The following is a 24,163-nucleotide window of genomic DNA, read 5'->3' on the forward strand; positions in this document are numbered from 1 at the left end:
AAGAAGCCAAGCCCTCCCTCCAGTCCATCTGCCTTGGTCCAGGCATCAGAGGGAGAGAAGAACCACTGGACTTCATCCCCTTCCCCACCACCACTCCCTTCTCATTTGTGTCATGTCTTTTTAGATTGTAAGCCTAAGGGCAGAGAACTGTCTAATAAAAAAGATTGTATGTATAGCGCTGTGTAAATTTTTATAAATAAAGGTTAATAATAATAACAACAATGCAATTTTAGGCTGCATCAAAAAAGTATAGTGTCTAGATCAAGAGAAGTAATAGTGCCACTATATTCTGCTCTGGTCAGGCCCCACTTGGAATTTTGTGTCCAGTTTTGGGCACCACAATTGAATAAGGATGTTGTGAAACTGGAGGGTGTCCAAAGGAGGGCGACTAAAATGGTGAAGGGTCTGGAAACCATGCCCTATGAGGAACGACTTAGGGAGCTGGGGATGTTTAGCCTGGAGAAAAGAAGATTAAGAGGTGATATGATTAAGAGGCCTTCCTCTGAGGCCGGGAGAGTGTGATGCCCCCACCCAGTGGGTTTCTATGGCTGAGCTGGGATTTAAACCCAGAGTCATAGTCCAACGCTCAAACAACTAGTCCACACTGGCTCCAACAATCCACTTTAAAAGCTTGGTCTTTTTCCCAGATGTCTTCACCGCAAAGGAAGGCACCACAAAATGGAAGACATTAAAAAAAAAGGGAGGACAGGACTCAAGGAAAGCTCAAAACACTCCTAGAAATGTAAATGCATGCTTCTTAGTCATGCTCAAAATGGAGGATGTTTTAGAAAACCTCCTGGACAGAAGGTTGGAATGAGGACATGTCCTGGAAGAGGAGGAGATCTGTTTTGCCCTGAGGCAAACCTACCATGGGGTTTTCTTGGCAATATGAATTCAGAGAAGCTTTGCCATGGCCTTCCTTTGAGGCTGAAAGACTGTGGCTTGCCCACTCTTAGTGTTGTTGTTGTTGTTGTTATAGTTTATTTCTAAAGCACTGTAAATGGTGTGCCTACTATCTGTCTTTTCTTTCTTGCCCTGAAGCCATTCCCATCCTTGTTTCATAGGCTGCATCTACACTGCAGAAATAATGCAGTTTGATACCACTTTAATTGCCCTGGCTCCATGCTATGGAATTCTGGGATTTGGGTTTCTGGAGGAGATTTCACCTTCTCAGAGAGCAGTGGAGCCACAACAAACTACAAATCCCAGGGCTCCATAGCATGGAACTAGCAGGATTACCAGATGTCCTCTTTTTCTGTGCTATATCTTACATTTTAGTTTTCTGACCAGGAGGAATTCCAAAAATGTCCTCCCTTTTGAGCATCACTAAGAAGCATGACTTTATATTTATATGAGGGGTTTTAGCTTTTACTTGGTCATGTCCTCCATTTTACTTAAAAGCCCTACATTTTGCAGTGCCTTCTCCTCCTTTGCGGTTAGGACAGCCGGTCACCGTGGGAGCCAAGGGCAGCTAAAGTGGTGTCAAACTGCTAATGTATCTGTCACATAAAAGCTGGGATGTGCTAAAAAGGACAGATTGGTCAGATCAGGGACAATTAAGGGTGCCCATTGTTTCCATATGTGAATAGAATTGTTGTGGAACGGATTATGTATCTCTCTCAACTTTCTTTGATTCTGAATAGAAAAGATTAAGAATTATTATCCTCTAGTTCCATATGAACCCATTTAGTGGAATGTGATTCTATGACAAATTAGGATAATTAGTTTAGTTGAAAAGCATGAAAATATGCATAGAGTTCAGGAATCACCAATTCACCTTCTTTAGCATTGATGAATTGGGCCATTTTGGGAAATCTGGTTTTTACCTAGGAATATAAAATTGGTAATCATTTCCCCCCAAACCTTATATTTATGTGGCGCTGGACTAATAGGAATAGATTGAAATACAAAGAACAATCATGGGGTTAGAAACATCTTTACTAAGACCAAGAAATGAGAAGTTCAGCTTTTTCTATTCCCTTATTTTAGTTTTCATCTACTTATTGACTGGGTTATAGTTCCTAGGGGTCAGCTGAGATAAATTCTTTGTGATGAGAATGCCCAAACAGGATAATCCAGAAGGACATGTTTGTAAATTAGAAATACACTACATTTTTTCTTGATCTAATTGAGAGGCATTCATATACATTATTTTGGATTTGATGTAATTAATCCTGAGCCCTGAGAATTTCCCAGAAGTATCTAGCATGCTTTTTAGGACTGGGAAAGATGATTCAGGATTCTGAACCAATGCATACATCATTATTTTGTGAGGATGGCCATTTATCTGAAGTCCTAACACACTCAAATTTGATCTAATAATTTCAGATAATGGTTCTATATAGATCGCAAAGAGAAGTGGTGATGACAGTGGACAGCCTTGTTTGGTGCTTCTGTGTAAGCTAAAGGATTCTGAGTCTATTCCATTGACCAGCACTGTTCCTTCTGAGTGCCTGTAGAGATGTTTTATTGTAGTAGTAAACTCATCTCCAAAGTTCATTTCCTTCAACACTCCTGAAAGAAAATTTCATTCAATCCTGTCAAATGCCTTCAGAGCATCTAATGATAGAAAGGCTAACAGGGCTTTTGTTTTGGATGCATAATGAGTTAAATTAAGGACCCTGTGGACTGAGTCAGACATAAAGGTCTGAATTAGACTGTATTAAATTTGTTTATCCTGCTAGCCATGATAGATGTAAATAATGTTGCAACTTGTTTCAATACTACTATTGGTCTAAATGGGTGTGTGTGTGTTCTTTTCTTGTCTCTTCGGAATGGGGGTGATTCTTGACCGTGTGCCAACTATGAGGTGGAAGACCCCCATCTAAATTTTGATTGAATAGATGGAATAAATGGGAAGATAATTCCACACTAAGAAGTTTGTAAAACTCACCTGAATAGCCACCAGGACCCAGAGATTTGAATGGCCTCAATTTACCCATCACCTGTTTTGTCTCCTCCAATTCTTAATATTGAAGGGTTTTATAAACTCACTAGTGGCTGTGTTACATCTAGCTTACGATATGTATAAGTATTTATAGAATTTGCTGAATTCCTAGAAAATATCAGTATGGCTCTGTTCTTACACCTTTAATTGTTTTTGTTGTTTCTCAGAAGCTGGAAACCACAAGACATTAGACTCCACATCTACATCTCAACATTCACATTTAGGGTATTGCAGGTCTGCCAAATCTGCCAGAAAACATATAGTTTGCTTGTTTGTATGTATGTATCAGGGTTCATTTATAAGGAAAATAGCCAATTTCAGGGTTGCATTTTTAAAACCTGTCAATTTTTTTCTTTCAGATTGTTCTGAAATCTTGATATGGATGCTTCAGAGTTCCGAAAAAGAGGGAAAGAGATGGTGGACTATATTGCTGATTATCTTGAGAAGATAGAGAAAAGGCAGGTCTATCCTGATGTACAGCCTGGCTATCTGAGGCCTCTTCTCCCACATTCTGCTCCTGAGGAACCTGAAATATATGAAGACATCCTTAAAGATGTTGAGAAGATCATTATGCCTGGGGTAATAATAATAATAATATCTAGTAGTAGAATGCAAAGGAGCTTTGATCAGTGTATGCATGTGGGCACATGTGTACCAATCTTTGTAGCAAAGTTAAGGTCCCTGTTTTGTGGAAAAGGCACAATGTAAATAAAAACCCAAAACAGACAGGCTGGGGGCAGCTTCTGGCCAACCTGGGCACCTGGCATTTACAAGACACACACTTCCAGAGTGCCTGGAAGCTGTCCTGAGGCTGCCTAAGTCAGCCCAAAACCAGCCCCCCCCCAAAAAAGTGGCTTTCCCCCACTCCTTGCCACAGTCCATTTGGGACTGTGGCAGGAGGTGCCCTTGGGGCCATGGTATGTGCTCACCATGGCTCTGGGGCAATTGGGATGGAAGCAGCTTCTGCCCACTCCTGAATGCCCATCTGTTTCATCCCAGTTAATTACAGCATCATAGAGCTGAAAGGGACTGCAAGAGTAATTTAGTCCAACCCTTTGCCATGCATGAATAGAAAACTAAAGCCTTCCTGAGAGAGAGGAGTCCAATATCAGTTTAAATATCTCCAAAGGAGGAGACACTATCACCATCTGAGGCAGTCTGTGACCCTGTTGAACAGATCTTGCCAGCAAACGTTCTTCCTAATATTTAGATAAAATCTCTTTTCTTGTAATTTCAATCCATTAATTCATGTTCCACTCCATAAGGTTACTCCACCTTTCAGATGCCAGTTTTTTTCTCATATTTAAAGATGTCACCTCTAAGCCATCTCATCTCCAAACTAAACAGACCCAAGACTTGATTTCCTGACCTTTCACTATTTTTTGACCTTCCTCTGGCCATGTTTCCTAATGCTGCGACCCTTTAATACAGTTCCTCGTGTTGTGGTGACCCTCAACCATAACATTATTTGTGTTTTCCAATGGAAATATGTGTTTTCCGATGGCTTTAGGTGACCCTTGTGAAAGGGTCGTTCGACCCCCAAAAGGGTCATGACCCACAGGTTGAGAACCACTGTTCTAGCATGTCAATATCCTTCTTGAATTTTGATGCACAGAACTGGACACAATATTCCAAGTGGCGTCTGGGCACTATGCTCCTGTTGATGCATCCTAGAATTGTATTCATTTCTTTTCTTTGCTACATCACACTGTTGCCTCTTATTTAGCTCTATTAAGACCCTAGATCCTTTTAACATTTTGCACTTGACAACCCAAGTGCTACCCATTCTATATTTATACTCTTCATTTTTCCTGTCTAAATGTCAACTTCATATACAGTGGACCCTTGTTATATGCTGGGGTTTGGTTCCAAGATGCCCCGTGGATAACAAAATCCATGTATGCTCAAGTCCCATTAAATATAATGACATAGCAATATGGTGTCACTTATAAAAATGGAAAATCAAGGTTTGATATTTGAAATTTATACTTTTTTTGAACGTTTTCAAACCATGGATGCTTGAATCCATGTATAAAAAATCCATGTATAAGAAGGGCAAACTGTATATCCCTGTTGAAATACTTTGGTTAGTTTTGACCCAATTCTCCAATCTGAATAATTTTGAATTCTGATCCTCTCATCGGGGATATTAGTTAACACTCCTAATTTGGTGCCATTTGTAAGTTTGATAAACATGCTCTCTATTCCACCATCCACATTGTATATAAAGATGTTAAACAACAGCAGGCCCAGAGCAGAACCCTGAGGCACCACACTAGTAACATTTCCAGGTTGAAAAGAAGTTATTGGTGAGCATTATTTGGACTTGGTCAGTTAGAATTTCACCTAATGGTAATCTCGTCTAGCATGCATTTTTCCATCTTGTCCGCACAAATATCATGGGGAACATTGTCAGAAGCCTTACTGAAATCAAGATATACAATATTCACGGCATTCTCCAGATGTACCAATTTTCTAACTCTATTTTAAACCGAGGTTATTTATTCTTGCATGCCATATCTTTGAGAAAGCCATGCTGGGTTTTTGTAATGAGGAAAGGTTGAAGGAGCTAGGTTTGTTCACTTTGGTGAAGAGAATACTGAGGGGTGACATGTGTGAGAATCATGGCTTCCCTCTGTCATGTTAAAGCCTGCTTTGCCATGCTGTAGTCATGTTGAGAATTTGGGTATAAGAGGAGGAAGGTGTGCAGCTGCAAAGAATTGTGTGTGAACCAAGGTCATGTAGTACATGGCTCTTCATGTTGCTGGAATGTAAAGGCAGGAGAAGTGAACCTAGAGTGAGTATAGAAGTGAAACTTAGCATTTTAACTCAGATTTGGTAAAGGATGTCCTACTGTGTTGATCTTTTCAATAAACTCTTTTTAGTTTCCTCCATTAAGTGTATTCTTTAGTTAGATAAGAGACAAGGCATTACAACATGACTGCACTTTTTAAACACCTTAAGGGCTGTCACAGAGATGAGGGGGCAGGCCTGCTCTCTGCTGCCCCAGATAGTAGGACCAGGTCTAATGGTTTAAAACTGCAGATTGGAGATCGTTGCAAGGGAAGCAGATTTCCTCTTAACAGAAACTTAGCTTCCAGAAGAATTCCTCTCAGGCACACAAAGGAGGGAGGCACATTTCCATGGCAGTTCAGGAGCATTCTAGGCTTTCAGACACAGGGGCTTCTTCTCACTTTTAGCTCAGTTTGGAGGACTTTTTAGCAGCGTTGCAGGAAAGTGTGAAAATCTTCTCTGTTAATAATAATAATAATAAATAATAAATTTTATTTCTACCCCGCCCTTCCATAGATATGATCAGGGCGGCTTACAGAATTTTTAAAACATTCCAATACAGGATAAAAATACAATATAACAGTTAAAAACATTACTACAAAAACGGGAACAGGAAAACAATAAAATATACATGTCAAGGGCAAGGAAAAAGGAGAAGAAGTTTACATCGGTCCGGGGTTGAAAGGGAAAAAGAGGGCAAGAAAATAAACAGACAATCTAAGGTGGGAAGGCCAGCCGGAATAGATATGTTTTCAGCTGTTTCTTAAAGACAGCTAATGAGGCGGCGGAGCGAAGCTCTGCAGGGAGCTTATTCCAGAGTGAAGGGGCAGCAGTAGTAAAAGCCCTCTGTGAGGTCCGTATAAAGTTGGACCTAGGGACCTCCAACAATTTAGTCCCGGAACTTCTGAGTGTGCGAGGCGGATTATATGGGGAGAGGCGGTCCTCCAAGTACCCTGGGCCCAAGCCATTTAGGGCTTTATAGGTCAAAACCAACACCTTGTATTGAGCTCGGAAGCGAATAGGCAGCCAGTGAAGGTCTTTTAAAATAGGTGTTATATGGTCCGACCTGGAACTACCAGCGACCAGTCTGGCTGCCATGTTCTGCACCAATTGCAGCTTCCGGGTTTGGTACAAGGGTTGCCCCATGTAGAGTGCATTGCAGAAGTCCAATCGAGAGGTTACCAAAGCATGTACAACAGATTCAAGGTCCTTTCGGTCCAGGTAGGGACGCAGCTGGCGTATCAGCCGTAGCTGATAACAAGCACTCCTGACCGTCGCATCCACCTGAGAAGTTAGCTGGAGTGACGAATCAAGGAGTACTCCCAAGCTGCGCACCGAGTCCTTCAGGGGGAGCGTGACCCCATTCAGGACCGGGTGACAGATCTCACCACCCGAAACTGGGGAACCTAGTTTTCCCTGGATTCACACTGAGTTTGTTCTCCCTGGATTCACACTGAGTTTGTTCTCCCTCATCCAGCCCATTACTGACGCCAAGCAGGCATCTAGAGGAGAGATGCCATCCTTAGTTACTGCATCAGTCGGAGACATAGAGAAAATTATCTGGGTGTCATCAGCGTACTGATAACACCGCGCCCCATGTCTCCGGATGATCTCTCCCAGCGGCTTCATGTAAATGTTGAATAGCATAGGGGACAAAATCGCTCCCTGAGGGACACCAGATGTCAGGGCCCTCCTATCGGAGCGACAGTCCCCCAGCTCCACCATCTGGGATCTGCCCGAGAGGTAGGAATGGAACCACTGCAAAGCAGTGCCCTCAATTCCCAACTCCCTCAGGCGTCCCAGAAGGATACCATGGTCGATGGTATCGAAGGCCGCTGAGATGTCCAAGAGCACTATCAGGGACACGCTCCCCCTGTCCATGCCCAGACGGAGATCATCAACTAGGGCGACCATGGCAGTCTCAACTCCATAGCCCGCCTGGAAGCCGGTTTGAAATGGGTCCAGAAAATCGGTGTCATCCAAGATCGACTGAAGCTGGAAAGCGACTGCTCTCTCGATCACCTTCCCCAAAAAAGGCAGCAGCGAGATGGGCCTATAGTTATTATTAAGCAGGGGTCCTAAGGAGGGCTTCTTTAGCAGGGGTTTTGATGATTAGTAGAAGCCAGCATGGATTTGTCAAAAATAAATCCTTCCAAACTAATCTAATATCTGTAAAACAAAACAAAACAAAACAAAAAACCAAAAAAAAAACAAAAACAAAAACAAAAACAAAAAACAACCCACAGGTCACTAGTTTAGTACATGGTGGAAAAGTTGTAGATATCATGTATCTGGATTTCAGTGCAGGTCCTACATGATATTTTGACTAACAAACTGATTAAATATGGAATAGATTGAAACATTATCAGATGGATCCATAATTGGTTGGAATACCATGATCAAAGAGATGTCATCAATGACTGCAGTTTAAACTAGAAAGAGATCTTGAGTCTGTACCCTAGGGTTCTGTTCTAGGGCCCTTACTCTTCAATCTTTTTTTAAATCAATGACTTCAATCAGTAGTTCTCAAATTGTGGGGCAGGACCCCCAGGAGGGGCATAAGACAAGGCTTGAAGGCCCTGATCCTTCGTCCTCCTCTCCCTCTTCCCAAACTTTGTGTAAAATTTGCACATGCACTTAGTTAAATGCTAAATTGACTTAAATAAAACTTCTAATTTGAATGATGCTGTTTCCTTATGAAATGTTAAAATATGAATATACGTGAATGTGCAAATGAAAATATGCACACTAAACAAACATAGTATATTTTTCTGTACTACGTCAGCGGGGAAGGGCACATGACACATGCCCTGAACACAGCTTGAAGCTGTCCTATGCATGGGTTTTTGTTGGAAGGAAAGGTCCAGCAGCTGGAGGCCCGGATATCTACCCTTCTGCATATTAGGGAGCAAGAAGTTTTCTTGGACAGAAAAGAATGGACTGTCCTGGTTGGGGAATACATGGAGGAAGTTTCTGGGCAGGAGGACACATACACAGCAGTTAGACCGTTGGTGGAATTCATACACAGAACTAGGAACACCAGGGATCGTTCTGGGAGCTTGCAGCTACAAAATCAATTTGAAGCTCTTTTCCTTAACAGCGACGATGAAGGAGAGCAGCAGGGACAGTTCTCAGTGAAAGTACAGTAGATCACTGTAGAATCAGCACAAGAAACAGCTGCTGCTAAGCCTCGGAGGACGCTAGTAGTCACCATAGGGGACTCCTTGCTGAGGGGACCGAAGCGGTGGTTTGTGGGCCTGACAAGATGTCTCGGGAGGTGTGTTGTCTCCCTGGGGCAAAGATCCCTGATGTGACAGAGAGGCTGACATGATTTGTCAACCCTAATGACTGTTACCTCTTTCTTTTGGGCCATGTGGGAACCAATGATATTGCAAGGCAAAGCCTTTAGATTATCATAAGAGACTATGAGGCTCTGGGTAGGAGGCTGAAAGAAATGGATGCACAGGTTGTCATCTCATCTCTTCTCCCAGTTGAAGGGCAAAGTCCAGGAAGGGAGAGGAAGATAGCAGATGTAAACAACTGGCTCCACAGATGGTGCCGCCAAGAACGATTTGGATTCTTCGAACATGGGCTGTGGTACCATGAGAGGGGGCTTCTGGCAAGGGATGAGTTGCATCTTACACCAGTTGGCAGAAACATTTTTGCCAATAGTCTCAAAATTTGATAGGAGAGCTTTAAACTGAGTTATGTGGGGGAGGGATACAGCATTCTGGAAGGCAGGAGTTCATCAGGGGCTGGAGATAATAGTCAAACTGTTATAGAGAGAACAAGCAAAATACTGCAAGGATCCAACAGTGAGAGGCAAAAAACCTTACACAGGCAGCAAGTGGGGACGACCCATGGTCTTAGGCCCCATTCACACTGGCGATTTTTCCCTGGGGAGGGGGGGGCGGGTGGGGGGGGGGGGGGCTCCCGAATCTCTCTGTAAGCAAGTGCCCACTACAAAATGAGGGGCATTTTAACCCAAATGCCTTCTTACAGAAATCAGGTTTAACATGAAGGTGCCTGCTGTCAATCAAGCAACCGCCATAGGTGATGTTTGCAGCACTCATTGGGGCATCGGAAGTGTGCTTCCCCCCTCCTTTTTTTTTAAGGAGCCAGGCGCAAAATGCACCAAAATGTGCACATTTTGTCAAATTTAAAAACCTCTTTTGTGTGTGTGTGTGTGTGTGTGTGTGTGTGTGTGTTGTGGGCATTTGGGTCAGCGCAGGTTATGATCTGCCCTTGGCCCCATTTTCAACCCCAAAATGCAAGCTAATGCATCCTGTATCTCCCGCTACTTGCCACCTCAGAATGCCTCTTAAACATGTAATAATAATAATAATAATAATAATAATAATAAATTCCTCACCTCAGAAATGCCAAAAAAAGGATGTGATTGCCATGCATTCTTTTTTGCTCTTAAAAGCAATTCAGGGCTACCCCTGAATTCCTTAGAGACAGTAGCAAAAGCATGTATCATTTTGCCAGTTTGCCAAATTGACAAGAGCAACAAATGTAACATTCGAACTGTAGCATTCATTCGCAAGTCTTGCCCTTTGCAACATTTCCCCTTTGCTGGAGGTGAGCAAATGAAAGGGAAAGGGAACAAGCAGCTAGCCACGTTCTATTCATCTATATATCTGTCTCAAGTAAAAAACATGTGCATATTTTGTCAAAAATAATTTTAAAAAATATAAAAAAGGGGGGGGGGGAGGGGAAAGGTGCCTGATGCGAGCTCCGTTCATGTCCTGCCTATGACCTGATCTGAACTGACCTCTTTCCTCCTGCTACATTCTCTTCAGAGGAGCTTTGCCATTGCCTTCCACTGAGGCTGAGAGAGAGTGACCTGTCAGTTCCAACTGACCCATGGAATCAATTGGGAATAAAAGGGGAATGCAGCACAGGCATTCTGACTGTAGCATCCGCATATAACACTAATAATAATAATCCAGGAGCAAGAGGAAATGAAAGTAGCACAAGCAAGCACACAGACATGTGACCCAAAAAATCATGTGCATAGATCTACAAAAATAAAAGAGGCTCCTTCTGCAGCCTGATTTCCCTCCTCCGGCTTGGCCCCGCAGCCCAATTTCCCTTGGCAATCCTCCTCTTTTTCTTTCCTTCCAACCCTCCCCTCCCTCTGACTTGCCCTGGCTCCTTCCTCCTCCTCCTCCTCCTCCTCCTCCTCCTCCTCCTCCTCCTCCTCCTCCATCTCCATCAGTTTCTCCACTCACCCCTGCCCTCCCTCTGACAGCCATTTGCAGCCCCCATTCCCCTTTTAGCCTCCTGTATGCCTCCTGCCAGATTCCCCCTTTTCCTTTGGCTCTTTCCTCCTCCTCCGATGATGGGAGGGAATGCTCTGCCCTCTACCCACCCTCTGACCTTAATCCCTCCCTGAATTTGCCCCAATCATGATCGGGGGCAAGTTCCGATTTTGTGGAACCTGGGCTTTTTCAGAAAAGACGAATTTTAGCCCGAATCTTGATACTCTGGGCTAAAGGGCATTTCCTTGTGCATGCCTTGAACTGGATTGTGACAGAGTTGGGGCCAATATGAACTTCACGTTGAAGGATCAATTTCAAAACCAGGGTAAAAGGTAGTGTGAATGGGCCCTTAGATGTCTCTACACTAATGTAAAGAGCATGGAAAATAAACAGGATGAACCTGAACTCCTAGAACAGCAAAGCAAATATGACATAATAGACCTCACTGAAACCTGGTGGGATGATTCTCATAATTGGAATGAAGAAATAGAGGGGTAATAATAATAATAATAATAATAATAATAATAATAATAGGATTTATTTATATGCCGCCCAATCACTGGGAATCTGGGTGGCTTACAACAGAGAGGATAACAGACGGTTCCCTGCCCTCAGGCTTACAATCTAAAAAGACACAACACAAAAGGAGAAGGGAATGGTGATGGGGAGGTGATCAGGTCCAGCATTCATCTCTCCCTCTGAGGCCTGGACCAAGGCAAATGGACTGGAGGGAGGGCTCTTTTCCTTAATCTTTTTCTTTTTCTTTATGACCTTTTTAAGAGAAACAGGCTAAACAGGGAAGAAGGAGGAAGAGCATTATATGTCAGGGATATTTACACCAGTGAAGAAATCCAAGAAACCAATTCTGGAAGCCAGGTGGAGAACATCTGAATAAAAATTAAAGGGGAGGGAAACAACAGGGATATTATTCTGGGAGTGTACTATAGACCCCAAGTCAGATGGAAGAATTGGATGATGCCTTTCTAGAACAGATGACACTCAGTAAGGAGAGATGTAGCAGCGATGGGAGATTGCAACTATTTTGATATTTGCTGGAAGTCAAACAAAGCCAAAACCTCAAGGTCTAGCAAATTCCTCACTTGCCTGGGAGACAATTTCATTGTTCAAAAGGTGGAAGATTCAACCAGGGGATCAGCTATTTTAGATCTCATCCTAACCAACAGGGATGAATTGGGGGGATCCTAAGGTGGGAGTGACCATGTTCTCCTGGAGATTGTTATACAGAGGAAAGGAAAAGCCAGGCATAGTCAGACTTTAGGAAAGCTGATTTCAGTAAACTTAGGGAAATACTAGGGGTCAGAAATACCAAAAGAGAAGAGAGTTCAGGATGGATGGGAGTTTCTCAAAAGGGAGATAGTGAAGGGACAATTTCAAACTGTTCCAATGAGGAAGAAAAATGGGAGGTGTCTCAAGAAACTAGGATGGATGACTAAAGAAGTTTCAATGGAGCTAAGTTTTAAATGGGGCATGTATAAAAAAATGGAAAGGGGGGAAAATCACCAAAGAGGAATTCAAACAAATAGCAAGCATGTGTAGGGGTAAAGTCAGAAAAGCTAAAGTGCAAAATGAACAGGCTTGCTAGAGAGGTTAAGAACAATAAAAAGGGCTTTTTGGGGTATGTTCGCAGCAAAAAGAGGAAGAAGAAAATGGTAGGGCAAGTGCGTGGAGAAGATGGCAAAATGCTAACAGGGTACAGAGAAAAGGCAGAATTACTCAAAACCTTTTTTGCTTCAGTCTTCTCAGAAAAAAAAATGCTCAACTTGAGGATAAAGGAGCAGAGGAAAGAATAGGGGAAATTCAGCATAGAATAAGTAAAGAGATAATACAGGAATACCTTGTTAAGCTAAACGAATATAAGTCTCCAGGACCAGATGAACTACATCCAAGGGTATTAAAAGAGCAGGCAAATGTAATATCGGAGCCATCTTTGAGAACTCCTGGGGAATAGGAGACGTCCCAGCAGACTGGAGGAGGGCAAACGTTGTCCCCATTTTCAAAAAGGGAAAACAATTGGATCCAAACAATTAGTGTCCAGTTAGTCTGACATCTATACCAGAAAAGATTCTGGAGCAGATCATTAAACAGAGTCTGTGAAAATATAGAAGGCAATTCCATAATCACAAAAAGTCAACATGGGTTTCAGAGAAACAAGTCATGCCAGACAAATCTGATCTCTTTTTTTGATAAAATTACAAGCCTTGTAGATGAAGGGAATGCTGTAGATATAATATATCTTGATTTCAGTAAGGCCTTTGACAAGATTCCTCATGGCATTCTTGCAAACAAGCTAGTAAAATGTGGGCTAGATAAGGTAACTATTACATAGATTTGTAATTGGTTGTCCAGCCGAACACAAAGGGTGCTCAACAATGGCTCCTTTTCATCCTGGAGAGAAGTGACCAGTGGGGTCCCACAGGGCTTTGTCCTGGGCCCAGTGTTATTCAACATCTTTATCAATGACTTGGATGACAGAATTGGGGGCATACTTATCAAATCTGCAGATGACACCAAATTAGGAGGAATAGCTAATACCACAAAGGACAGGATCAAAATTCAAAATGACCTAAATAGACTAGAAAACTGGGTCAAAGCTAACAAAATGAAATTCAACACGGAGAAATGTAAGGTACTGCACTTAGGGCAGAAAAATTAAATGCATGGATATAGGATAGGTGACACCTGGCTGAATGAAACTACATGGGAAGGGGATCTAGGAGTCCAAGTAGACCACAAGTTGAACGGTGCGATGCGGCAGCTAAAAAAGCCAACACAATTTTAGGCTGCATCAATAAAAGTATAGTGTCTAGATCAAGGGAAGTAATAGTGCCACTCTATTTTGCTTTGGTCAGACCCCACCTGGAATATTGTGTCCAGTTCTGGCCACCGCAATTCAAAAAGGATGTTGAGAAACTGGAGCATGTCCAAAGGAGGGCAACCAAAATGGTGAAGGGTCTAGAAACCATGCCTTATGAGACGGTACTTAGGGAACAGTTTAGCCTTGCGAAGAGACAGTTAAGAGATGATATAATAGCCTTGTTTAAATATTTGAAAGGATGTCACATTGAGGATGATTCAAGCTTTTTTTCTTCTGCTCCAGAGAATAGCACCCGGAACAATGGATGCAAGTTATAGGAAAAGAGATTCCACCTTAACGTTAGGAGGAACTTCCTGATAGTAAGGGCTGTTAGACAGTGGAAGACACTCCACTGGAGAGTGATGGAGCCTCCCGCCTTGGAGGTTTTTAAACAAAGACTGGATGGCCATCTATCGGGGATGCTTTGACTGAGATGCACAGCAGGAGGTTGGACTGGATGGCCCTTGTGGTCTCTTCCAACTCTATGATTATATTTTTCCAACATCAACATTAATAATGACCCAATAGATCAGGTAACACATGCAAATTACTCCTAATCTAATTCCTCCTTGTGAAATTAAATTATATTTTACACATATGATATCATTTTAGAATCAATAACGTCTCTTTAAAGTTTCTGGATATAATGTAATTTTGAAAAACTCAGACTTTATGAAAACATACAAGATTCTTTGAAGAAAAGAACTTTTTTTTTTGATGGGCAGCAAAAATACAGTATCTAAAAAGACTGATTAACATTATAAATGCACTCCCATAGCATGGTTGCTTGTAAAGTCAGAGGTATCTATTAAAGTAATAGACAAGATAGTGCTGCTGTTTCTAGTGGATCCTTAATAGTTATAGACATCAGCAATTGGATAGCCTACTGATTTTGGTTATTCTTCCGTATATAGAGGTATACTCCCTGAATAACTACAAGAACTTTAGTTCTGAAATACCATTGTATTTTGTCCACTTGCTTCTGTGTATAACCATGATAACTTGTGAAATTTAGAATAACAGTGTCCTCCCATGATCTTTTGTTATCACAACACCCAAAGAATTCCAAACATTATTTATTAACATGCTTAGATGTCTGCATATTATTCTGTAGCCAATTTTTCATTTTACTACTTTTATTTTCTGCTTACTAATTGTTCAAATTTATAGTTAGTGTGGTCCATTTAATACATTGTTTAAAATTATTAAACCACATTAACCATGAATTTCAATCTAGTTTGGAATTGCTAGCTTTTAGCAATGTTAGAAATGCAGTATTTGCAAAGTTAGTTTTTATTATGAACAGCAATGTTTCCTATTCACTAAGAACAGTTGGCAGAGTTATTTCTGATGTGCTATTAATTTTGTGTAGCTATCGTAATACTGTTTGCAAAGGGTGTTCTAGTGAATGCACAATCAATTTTAATTTGAACCCATATGTCTTAGAGTAAGAACAAGCAAACATTCATAGCCTAGCAGTGTTCCCCAAACTGTGCTCTTTAAGGGATTTTGGACTTAAGCTCCCAGAATCCCAGACTATTGGCCAAAACGTCTGAGGCCTCTGGGAGCTGAAGTCCAAAGTCCCTTAAAGGGCAGAGTTTGGGGACCACTGAAATGGGTTGCAAATATCATATTTTTCTGCATAACCAGGGGCAATTAATCCTGATTATAGCTTATTTTTATTTACCACAGGTGACTCACTGGCATAGTCCTTATTTCTTTGCCTACTTCCCTACTGCCAACTCTTACCCAGCAATTCTGGCTGACATGCTGTCTACAGGCATTGGATGCATCGGCTTTTCTTGGGTAAGAAAGTTCCTTATGCTACACCATACAAAACAAAATAAAAATAAGTATTATTAATTAAATTAGATGTTTACAAAGCTTTTGACTCGGTTTATTACAATTATTTGTATAAAATAAATCAGTTGAAAGTTCTTTAGTCATCCATCCTGGTTTCTGAGACACTTTCCATTTTTCCTCCTCTTTGGAACAGTTTGAAATTGTGCCTCCAGTATCTCGTTTTTGAGAAACTCCCATCCATTCTGAACTCCCTTCTCTTTAGTATTCCTGATCATGGGATCACCCTCAGTATTTCCCTAAATTTACTGAAATCAGCTTTCCTAAAGCCTAGAATGCATGTCTGACCATGCCTGTCTTCTCCTTTCCAATTGTATTACAAACTTCAGAAGAACATGATCACCTCTCCCCATGCCTCTTTATGATCTCTCCCAGCAACTTCATATATATACTGAATATCAAGATGGTTCCTTGAGGGACACCACAATTAATCTCTTTTTTGTAGAACAACTGTCCCTGAGCATCACCCTCTAGAATCTGCCCAAGAGGAAGGAACGGAACCATTGCAATGCAGTGCCTCCAATTTCTAACCCTCTCAGGCGATTCAAGAGGATGTCAAGAGGATGTCATGTATCAAAAGCCATTGAGAGGTCTAGGAACACCAACAGAGTCACACTACTCCTGTCAATGCCTAGACGAAGGTCATCAGCTGAGACAACCATGGTAGTCTCCACTCCATATCCTGTCCTAAAGCCAGTTTGAAATGGATCTAGATAATCAGTTTCCTCCAAGACTACTTGGAGCGCAATAACGTGATGTGTTATCAGACGCGATTCCTTTATATGGGAGCTCCTTCCGTGGTGCTTCCACAGTGAATGCAAAGTGACTCCTCATTTTGATGAATTCGGAAAAAAGTGAATCCACAGAATTGGCTTTCAAGCTCACTTCAATTTCACTCTGAATTGGTCTGGTGTGGAATGCAACTTTGCTTCTTCTCTGATACACTACCACAACCCCCCTGGGTTGCGAATTTTCCATGATGCAGCACTGCAATTTCCCCCCATTTCCTTTCGGTGGTCCTTTCACTTTCACGGCAACTTTCAGGGCAACTGATTTTTTTGGAATATATACATGTGTGTATCTGCGTGAATGTGAATATACAGATATGTCTGTTTCTAGATAAGTCTATCTATCTATCTATCTATCTGTGTGCTGAAATTGCTAAAATGGAAGGGAAGATAAAAAAGGGGGATAAAGAAGACACAGAAATATTCATGAGGCAAATATTCACGCAATCACACAATTACACGAAACAGGGAACAAGAACTTGCGCCCCTTTTCACCCCAGAAACGTACAAGGTCAGGATGCGTTCAGACCCCCACTGAGCATGCGCAAGGGTGCCAATTCGAATAGTTGAATCCCACTGGTGTGGTAATACAATTTGCACTCTGCTTTGCTTGACTCCGCATCACGTGACTTGCCTTGGATTCAATTCCCCCTCGATTTGAAAGGACAATGGAAGGGCAACCAGGTGTGATAGAACACTCTCATTATAACATGAATTTGCATAGCTGAACCAGGAGTCACCCCAGATCTGAGCTGCAAAAACCTCCGTGTGATAAACAACAAAGCCAACTTGGTGGCATTTAACAATATGCTTCCCCCATGTCAACAGCCTCCATTTTTCTTATGATTTCCAATTTCTGGCCAAACTTATAGATTTATGTTTTTAAATATGCTGGGGGAGCTGGGGAGGCTTGCTTGGTTTTTCTCTTTCCCTTTGTTTGGCTTTTCAAGCATGTGCAGTAAGGGATTCTGAAGACAGATGGTGTTTAATTTACCTGTTGCTCAAGCTTTATTGCATTACATCACAGACACACTGTTGCAACCTTGCCACTGAAAGTCTGTTTCTCCATCCCTCCCTCACTAGCCTCCCAGTTCTGATGCAACTAAAAAAAACTTTCAGATGTACAGAGGACAAGGAGGAAAGGGGCTAGGCAGGTACATCCTGACAGTACGGGCTGATTGACAGTGGAACACACTTCCTTGGAGAATGGTGGAGCCTCTCTCCTTGGAAGTCTTTAAACAGAATCTGGATGGCCATCTGGTGGGTATGCTATGATTGAGAATTCCTGCATGGCAGGGAACTGGACTGGATGGCCCTTGTGGTCTCTTCCAATGCTATGCTTCTATGATTTTAAGTGTAACAAGATTTTATAAAAAGGAGCTGCTTTACTGAGGTTTTCCTAAACCCAGTACATACATTTTAAAATTTCTTTGCTTGAAACAATGGTTTTGTGTGTTATAAGAGAAACCACCATTTTAAAAATTTCCTGTTTTGGTTTCTCTCTCTTTCTAGGCTTCAAGCCCAGTATGTACAGAACTTGAGACAATAATGCTGGATTGGCTAGGCAAGATGATCAATTTGCCGCCACAGTTTCTGGCTGAGAAGAATGGACAGGGTGGTGGGGTGATCCAGGTAAACCAACTTGCTTTTATTTAGTTATTAGATGTCATATATTCTGTTCAGATTGTATCAAAACTAGTATGTATGTTCAAAACAAGTGTCTTTTAAGTATATCATCATAATTCTTTCTATTTTTGAGTCATCATTATTTGGCTTATTTAGCCAAAACACCAGCTTCTTTATGGAAAAGTGAGGTAATAGCAGACATTTCTGGGGTGGGCAAGTGTTAAGGGGGTTGGGTGGGCATTTCTAAGGAGCCTGCATCAAACAGTTCTGTGGCCAAGGAATGTAGGGTTGGGGAAAAACAACAACCCTGAAAGCTTGGTGGGAAAGGAAATAGATTAGAGTGACTGAAAAGGAGGATGAAGAGGCAAATAGATATAAAAAAGGGAGAGAGAACTATCCCATTTCCAGATTCCTGCATCACCACAAGACACCATTTTTAATGATCTCAGACAATGGAAATGAGATTTGTTGTCCATACCAAAAAAAGAAACAAAAACAGAAGAGGAGGAGGAGAGAGGAGGATTTAAAATAGCTGGCACTGGATCCCAGCATGCCTGGACTAGTGATAAGAAATGAATTAGAAAGACTTGATGGGATTAGTTATTTGTTAATGAGCTTAAAGTATAATTCAATAGAAGCAGGGAAATTAAAATAAGATCTATCTATCTCTGCCATCTCTCTCTCTCTCTGTCATCTATCTATCATCTATCTATCCATCTAGCCACCTATCTATCTCTGTCATCTTTCTTATGTGTGTGTCTGTCTGTCTGTCTGTCTATCTATCTATCTATCTATCTATCTATCTATCTATCTATCTATCTATCTATCTATCTATCCATCCACTTACTTATCCCTCTCTCTGACATCTCTCTCTCTCTCTCTCTCTCTCTCCCCCCAAGTCCATAAATGTGCCTGGTTCCAGTGAGGGCTGAGCCTCCCAGATACCCTCCTTTTCCAGGACATGTCCTCCATTTCTCCCTCCAAAACACCCTCCCTCTGCCTTCTTCTCCCACCAGCAGCTCTGCCCTAAATGAGAGGCTCCATTAGAGGAAGAGAGAACTGGGCGAGGGAAGTCTGTGTATATCCCTTTCAGAAGTCTCTCCCAGGGACAGCAAGGCAGCTTGGGAAATCAGGAAAGCAGAGGCCTTGCATTATTACACAGCAGCCATTACATGAGAGCAGCCTATTTGCAAGGAAAAGGACAAGTGAATCTGGTAGTTTGCAAATTTACTTCTTTCCAGATTGACCTCACATTCAACCTAGATTTTCTTCTGATAGGCTGCAGTGTCATGTGAAAAGCAGCTCCAAATTGGTCCCTGAACACTGGATGACCCTGCATTGGGACCACTTTAAACTTCTAATTTTGCCCCATGTGATAACCTCCCTAAAGATCCTGTCACTTCCATCTCATTAACCAGATCATCAGTACTGGTTAGAATCAGATCTAAAGTAGCTGATCCTCTTGTTCCCTCTTCCATTTTCTGGACAATGAAATTGTCTGCAAGGCAAGTGAAGAATTTGTTTGACCTTAAATTTCTGGCAGAGTTTGACTTCCAGCAAATATGAAGATAAATGAAATCCCCCATTACTACTATATCTCTCCTCTCCAGACTGCTCTAGGAAGGCATAATCCAATTCTTCAATTTGGCTTGGAAGCCTGTAGTAGATCCTCCAAGCCCCTCCCCACATTCCTGCTGCCCCCTCCCTTTACATTTTACCCAGATGCTCTAAACTTGGCTTCCAGGATTTAAGTCATGGATCTGTTGACAGGTATACACATCCCTAATGTACAATATTATTCCACCTCCCTTCCTGTTAGGTCTATTTCTCTGAAATAGGTTACACCCCTCTATTACTACATTCCAATCATGAGACTCATCCCACCAGGTTTCACTGATGTCATATTTCACTGATGTCATATTTGCTATATCATATTTGCTTTGCTATGCTAAGAATTCAAATTAATCCCGTTTTTGTCCATGCTCTGTGCGTTAGTATAGAGACATATAAAGACCATTGGCCATTCCTCCTATCTGCCTTTTAAAGGTTTTCTCCCTCCCACTGTTGGGTTCTTGTGCTTTTTGCCTTATTCTCTGTATAACATTTGGGCTATTAGTTCCAGCATCTCCAGATGAACCCCTGCCCTCCAGAACAGTGTCCACCATCCCCACATAACTCACTTTAAAGCACTCCTGATTAGATCTTTCAGACTTAGCAAAAGCATTCCTGCTAGCTGCCATGAGGTACAACCCACTCCTTGCCAAACATCCACCTCTATGAATCATAGAATCATAGAATCGTAGAGTAGGAAGAGACCATAAGGGCCATCCAGTCCAACCCCTGTCATGCAGGAATCCCCTGACAGATGACCATCCAGCCTCTGTTTAAAGACCTCCAAGGAAGGAGACTCCACTACGCTCTGAGGGAGTGTGTTCCACTGCTGAACAGCCCTTACTGTCAGGAAGTTCCTCCTAATGTTGAGGTGGAATCTCTTTTCCTGTAACTTGCATCCATTGCTCCCGGTCTTGTTCTCTGGAGCAGAAGAAAACAAGCTTGTTCCCTCCTCAATAGGACATCCGTTCAAGTATTTAAACAGGGCTATCATATCACCTCTTAACCTTCTCTTCTCCAGGCTAAACATCCCCAGCTTGCTAAGTTGTTCCTCATTGGACATGGTTTCCAGACCCTTCACCCTTTTATTCGCCCTCCTTTGGACACGCTCCAGTTTCTCCATATCCTTTTTGAATTGTGGTGCCCAGAACTAGACACAATGTTCCAGGTGGGACCTGACCAAAGCAGAATACAGTGGCACTATTACTTCTCTTAATCGAGACACTATACTTTTATTGATGCAGCCTAACATTGCATTGGCCTTTTTAGCTGCCGCATCACACTGTTGACTCATGTTCAACTTGGACTCCCAGATCCCCTTCACATGTAGTCTTGTTCAGCCAGGTGTCACCCATCCTATATCTGTGCATTTTATTTTTCTGCCCCAAGTGCAGCACCTTACATTTCTCCGTGTTGAATTTCATTTTGTTAGCTTTGGCCCAACATCCTTCCTCTCCCTGATTCTCCAGCCTGCTTTTCCTTCTCTCATGGATGAGGCCAGGCTATACTAGGAGGACAGAAGAATACAGAAAACCCTGCCCTATCTCTTCTTCTTTTCTCAGAGGGTATTTGAAGCTCAGTGAGAAGAGATAGGAGAGATCTTATTTGTCCTACTTTCTAGCTGCATGTTTTGTTCCAATAAGCTTGTATCTTACAAGGTACATTAATGTTATACCCCTTTTTCCTGGAAAGGCAGACATTTAAGGAACAACAATGGCATTGGTAGGGTGGTGGTTGGGGACCCACTTATGGTGTCATCCAGTACAGGCTGCACTCTACATGGACCCTAGTGACATCTCTGTTGCAAGGCTGCTACAGGTGAGAGGGTTTTGAGTTTCTGCTCAGCCAGTTCCTTGGTTACTGCTTCCAGCATGACCAGGTAGTAAAGGGAACAGCAACTGAGATGGTTTATTTTGAATGTGAAGTTCAACAATAGACCTAATATCAAGAAATATGTGCTGGGAGGGATGTTAGGATTGTCATCCAAGAGGAAAGGGAGCTGTAACCCCAGAAAGCTTAGGGACCACTGATGTGGAGGAAAAATGTTCCATAAAATAAAGCAGAAAGTTGTCTTAAGTTCTTAAAAGCACTTTTTTTTGGTCTTTATTTCACATGGATTTCAAGTATTTCTACAATGTTCTGAAGTCCTCTAAATGTTATGAAACGGTGGTACATGCTCTGGTAACCTCTAGATTGGATTTCTGCAATGCGCTCTACATGGGGCAACCCTTGTACCATACCCGGAAGCTACAGCTGGTACAGAATATGGCAGCCAGCCTGGTCACTGGTACTTCCAGGACCAGCCATATTACACCTGTGCTTAAAGACCTGCATTGGCTGCCTATCCGCTTCCGGGCACAGTACAAGGTGTTGGTGATCACCTATAAAGCCCTACATGGCTTGGGCCCAGGATACCTGAAGGACCGCCTCTCCCCATACATTCCGTCCCGCACCCTCAGAACTTCTGGGCAGCAATTACTCAGGGTGCCAGGGGCCAGACTTACCTCCACAATGAGGAGGACGTACTCCATCGTCGCCCCAGCCCTTTGGAACACGCTGCCCACAGAGCTCCGCTCGGCCACCTCCCTGGCCCAGTTTAGAAGGGATTTAAAAACCCTTCTATTTCAAACTGCATTCCCTGATTAAAGCTCCAGATGACCTTCCTCCCTCTGCTGATGGCAAGACGGATGGCTGATAGGGCTTTTATGTTGTTTTTAATATGTGTATATGCTATGTATTGATTTTAATATGTTGTTCACCGCCCTGATCGATGGAAGGGCGGTATACAAATAAAATTTTTATTATTTTTATTTATTTATGGATATAAAAAAAGTCTCATGCTAGTGATATGATGTATTCTTTTTAGAAATAGAATTTCCCAAATATTGTAATTGACAAACCATGAGGGACTAACAAAGGCCCTATACAGCCTGGCCCGAAAGGCTGGCCTGTGGGAGGAGTCGGGGCGCAGTGTCCTGATGATGCAACGTCCTGACTCCACCTACAGGGCACCATGATGCCACGTGCTACTCCAGATGGCATATAGCATCATGGCATGTCTCTGGCACTGCTTCCAGATGAAGGGGTGTCATTCAGCCACACTGCCATGGCTATGACACCCTTTGAAAGGCCAGATCAGGGCCTTGGCATGAGGTTGCTGTGGCCCTGATCCAGCTAAGAAAGGACCAGTAGAGCCAGAAAGAAAAGATATACTTTTGCTAAAATCAAAAGAAACAGCTAGACTATGTAAAATATATCAAATTATCTTAAGCCAGAGGGGAATGATCATGTTTTGAAAGTCCATCTTTCCACACAAGCCCTCCTAAGCTCTATTATCTAAATGGGAAGCATATTTGATGGGAATGTGGGGGAAATATTTTCCTGTGCTTTGAATCTAGAGAAGCTAGGATGTGTCCTTCTTTGCTTTCTTTTCAGCAGCAAGTGAATACCTTTTTATTCCACAAACTTTGGGGAATTGATTGTTTTACCAGGAAATGGCTTTTTATGTTGCTAAACTGCCTTTATGCTTTGTTTTAAAGTAATATTTTATGTGGTTTTATTTGGTTGTTGGTTTAATACTGTTTAATCTCAACATTGTATGTTTTTAACAATACATATTTTTTATTGTAATTCTTCATATTTTGTAAGCTGGTTTGAATCTCAGTTTGGTAAAAATGCAATGTATAAATAAAGGGATGGATGGACAGATGGATGAAATGCTAATGTTGTTGAGTGAAAAATGAGAAACTGAGCAATGGGAGGGATGCAGTGGAGTATCCAAAATAGAAGCACTGCATATTGCAACATTTTTTGAATGGATAAATGTTTTCCTGCCATCTTGAAAGAGAAAGCAGTTTATCGACAAATATTTAGCTAATAATGGGTAAGAAATGCCTTGTGCAAGGCATAGCCATTTATTGCAGCTGATGTTCCAGTAAGTTTTAGTAAATCTCATAGTAATAACTGTACAATAAATAATCCTGTGATTTGTGAAATATATATAGTCATGGCTGAAGAAGTCTCTGAACCATTTCATGAATTTCTCATCATGTGAACCTAAAATAAAAAGAGAATCAGCTCACTGCACATAATTGTATGTGGCATATAGAACAGTTGGGGTGATGGTTTGTATATGCATACATAATGAGCATACTCTAACTTTGTGTTAAGAACACTTTTCCCCATTGAAATTAATGTGCTTAACCTCTGGGTTGCATTCAGGGATTTAAGTCTTTGTTAATTTTGTCCTGGAGGGAAGCAACAAAGAATTTTTGTAATTTTCTTACCACTGAAAAAATGTCTTGGAAAACTGCACAATTTTAAAAATGTTCACTTATTGTGCACAAAATTCACACATGGTATTTTGAACAGAAAATAGCAAATATTTACAGCATCT

At 41.9% G+C, this 24,163-nt stretch overlaps 1 protein-coding gene across 3 annotated transcripts in view; it reads left to right on the top strand.

Annotated features, from left to right (window-relative positions):
- Positions 1-24,163, top strand: part of DDC (dopa decarboxylase) — a 126,382-nt gene that overhangs the window by 26,054 nt on the left and 76,165 nt on the right. For all 3 annotated transcript variants that reach the window (XM_042474619.1, XM_042474621.1, XM_042474620.1), the window contains 3 exons: positions 3,307-3,526; positions 15,575-15,688; positions 18,043-18,162. In XM_042474619.1, the coding sequence (XP_042330553.1) occupies positions 3,326-3,526; positions 15,575-15,688; positions 18,043-18,162 (435 nt within the window). In that variant the 5' untranslated portion in view covers positions 3,307-3,325. The remainder of the gene's footprint in view (positions 1-3,306; positions 3,527-15,574; positions 15,689-18,042; positions 18,163-24,163) is intronic.

Source organism: Sceloporus undulatus, chromosome 6 (assembly GCF_019175285.1).
Source record: "Sceloporus undulatus isolate JIND9_A2432 ecotype Alabama chromosome 6, SceUnd_v1.1, whole genome shotgun sequence".
NCBI classification, from domain to species: domain Eukaryota; kingdom Metazoa; phylum Chordata; class Lepidosauria; order Squamata; family Phrynosomatidae; genus Sceloporus; species Sceloporus undulatus.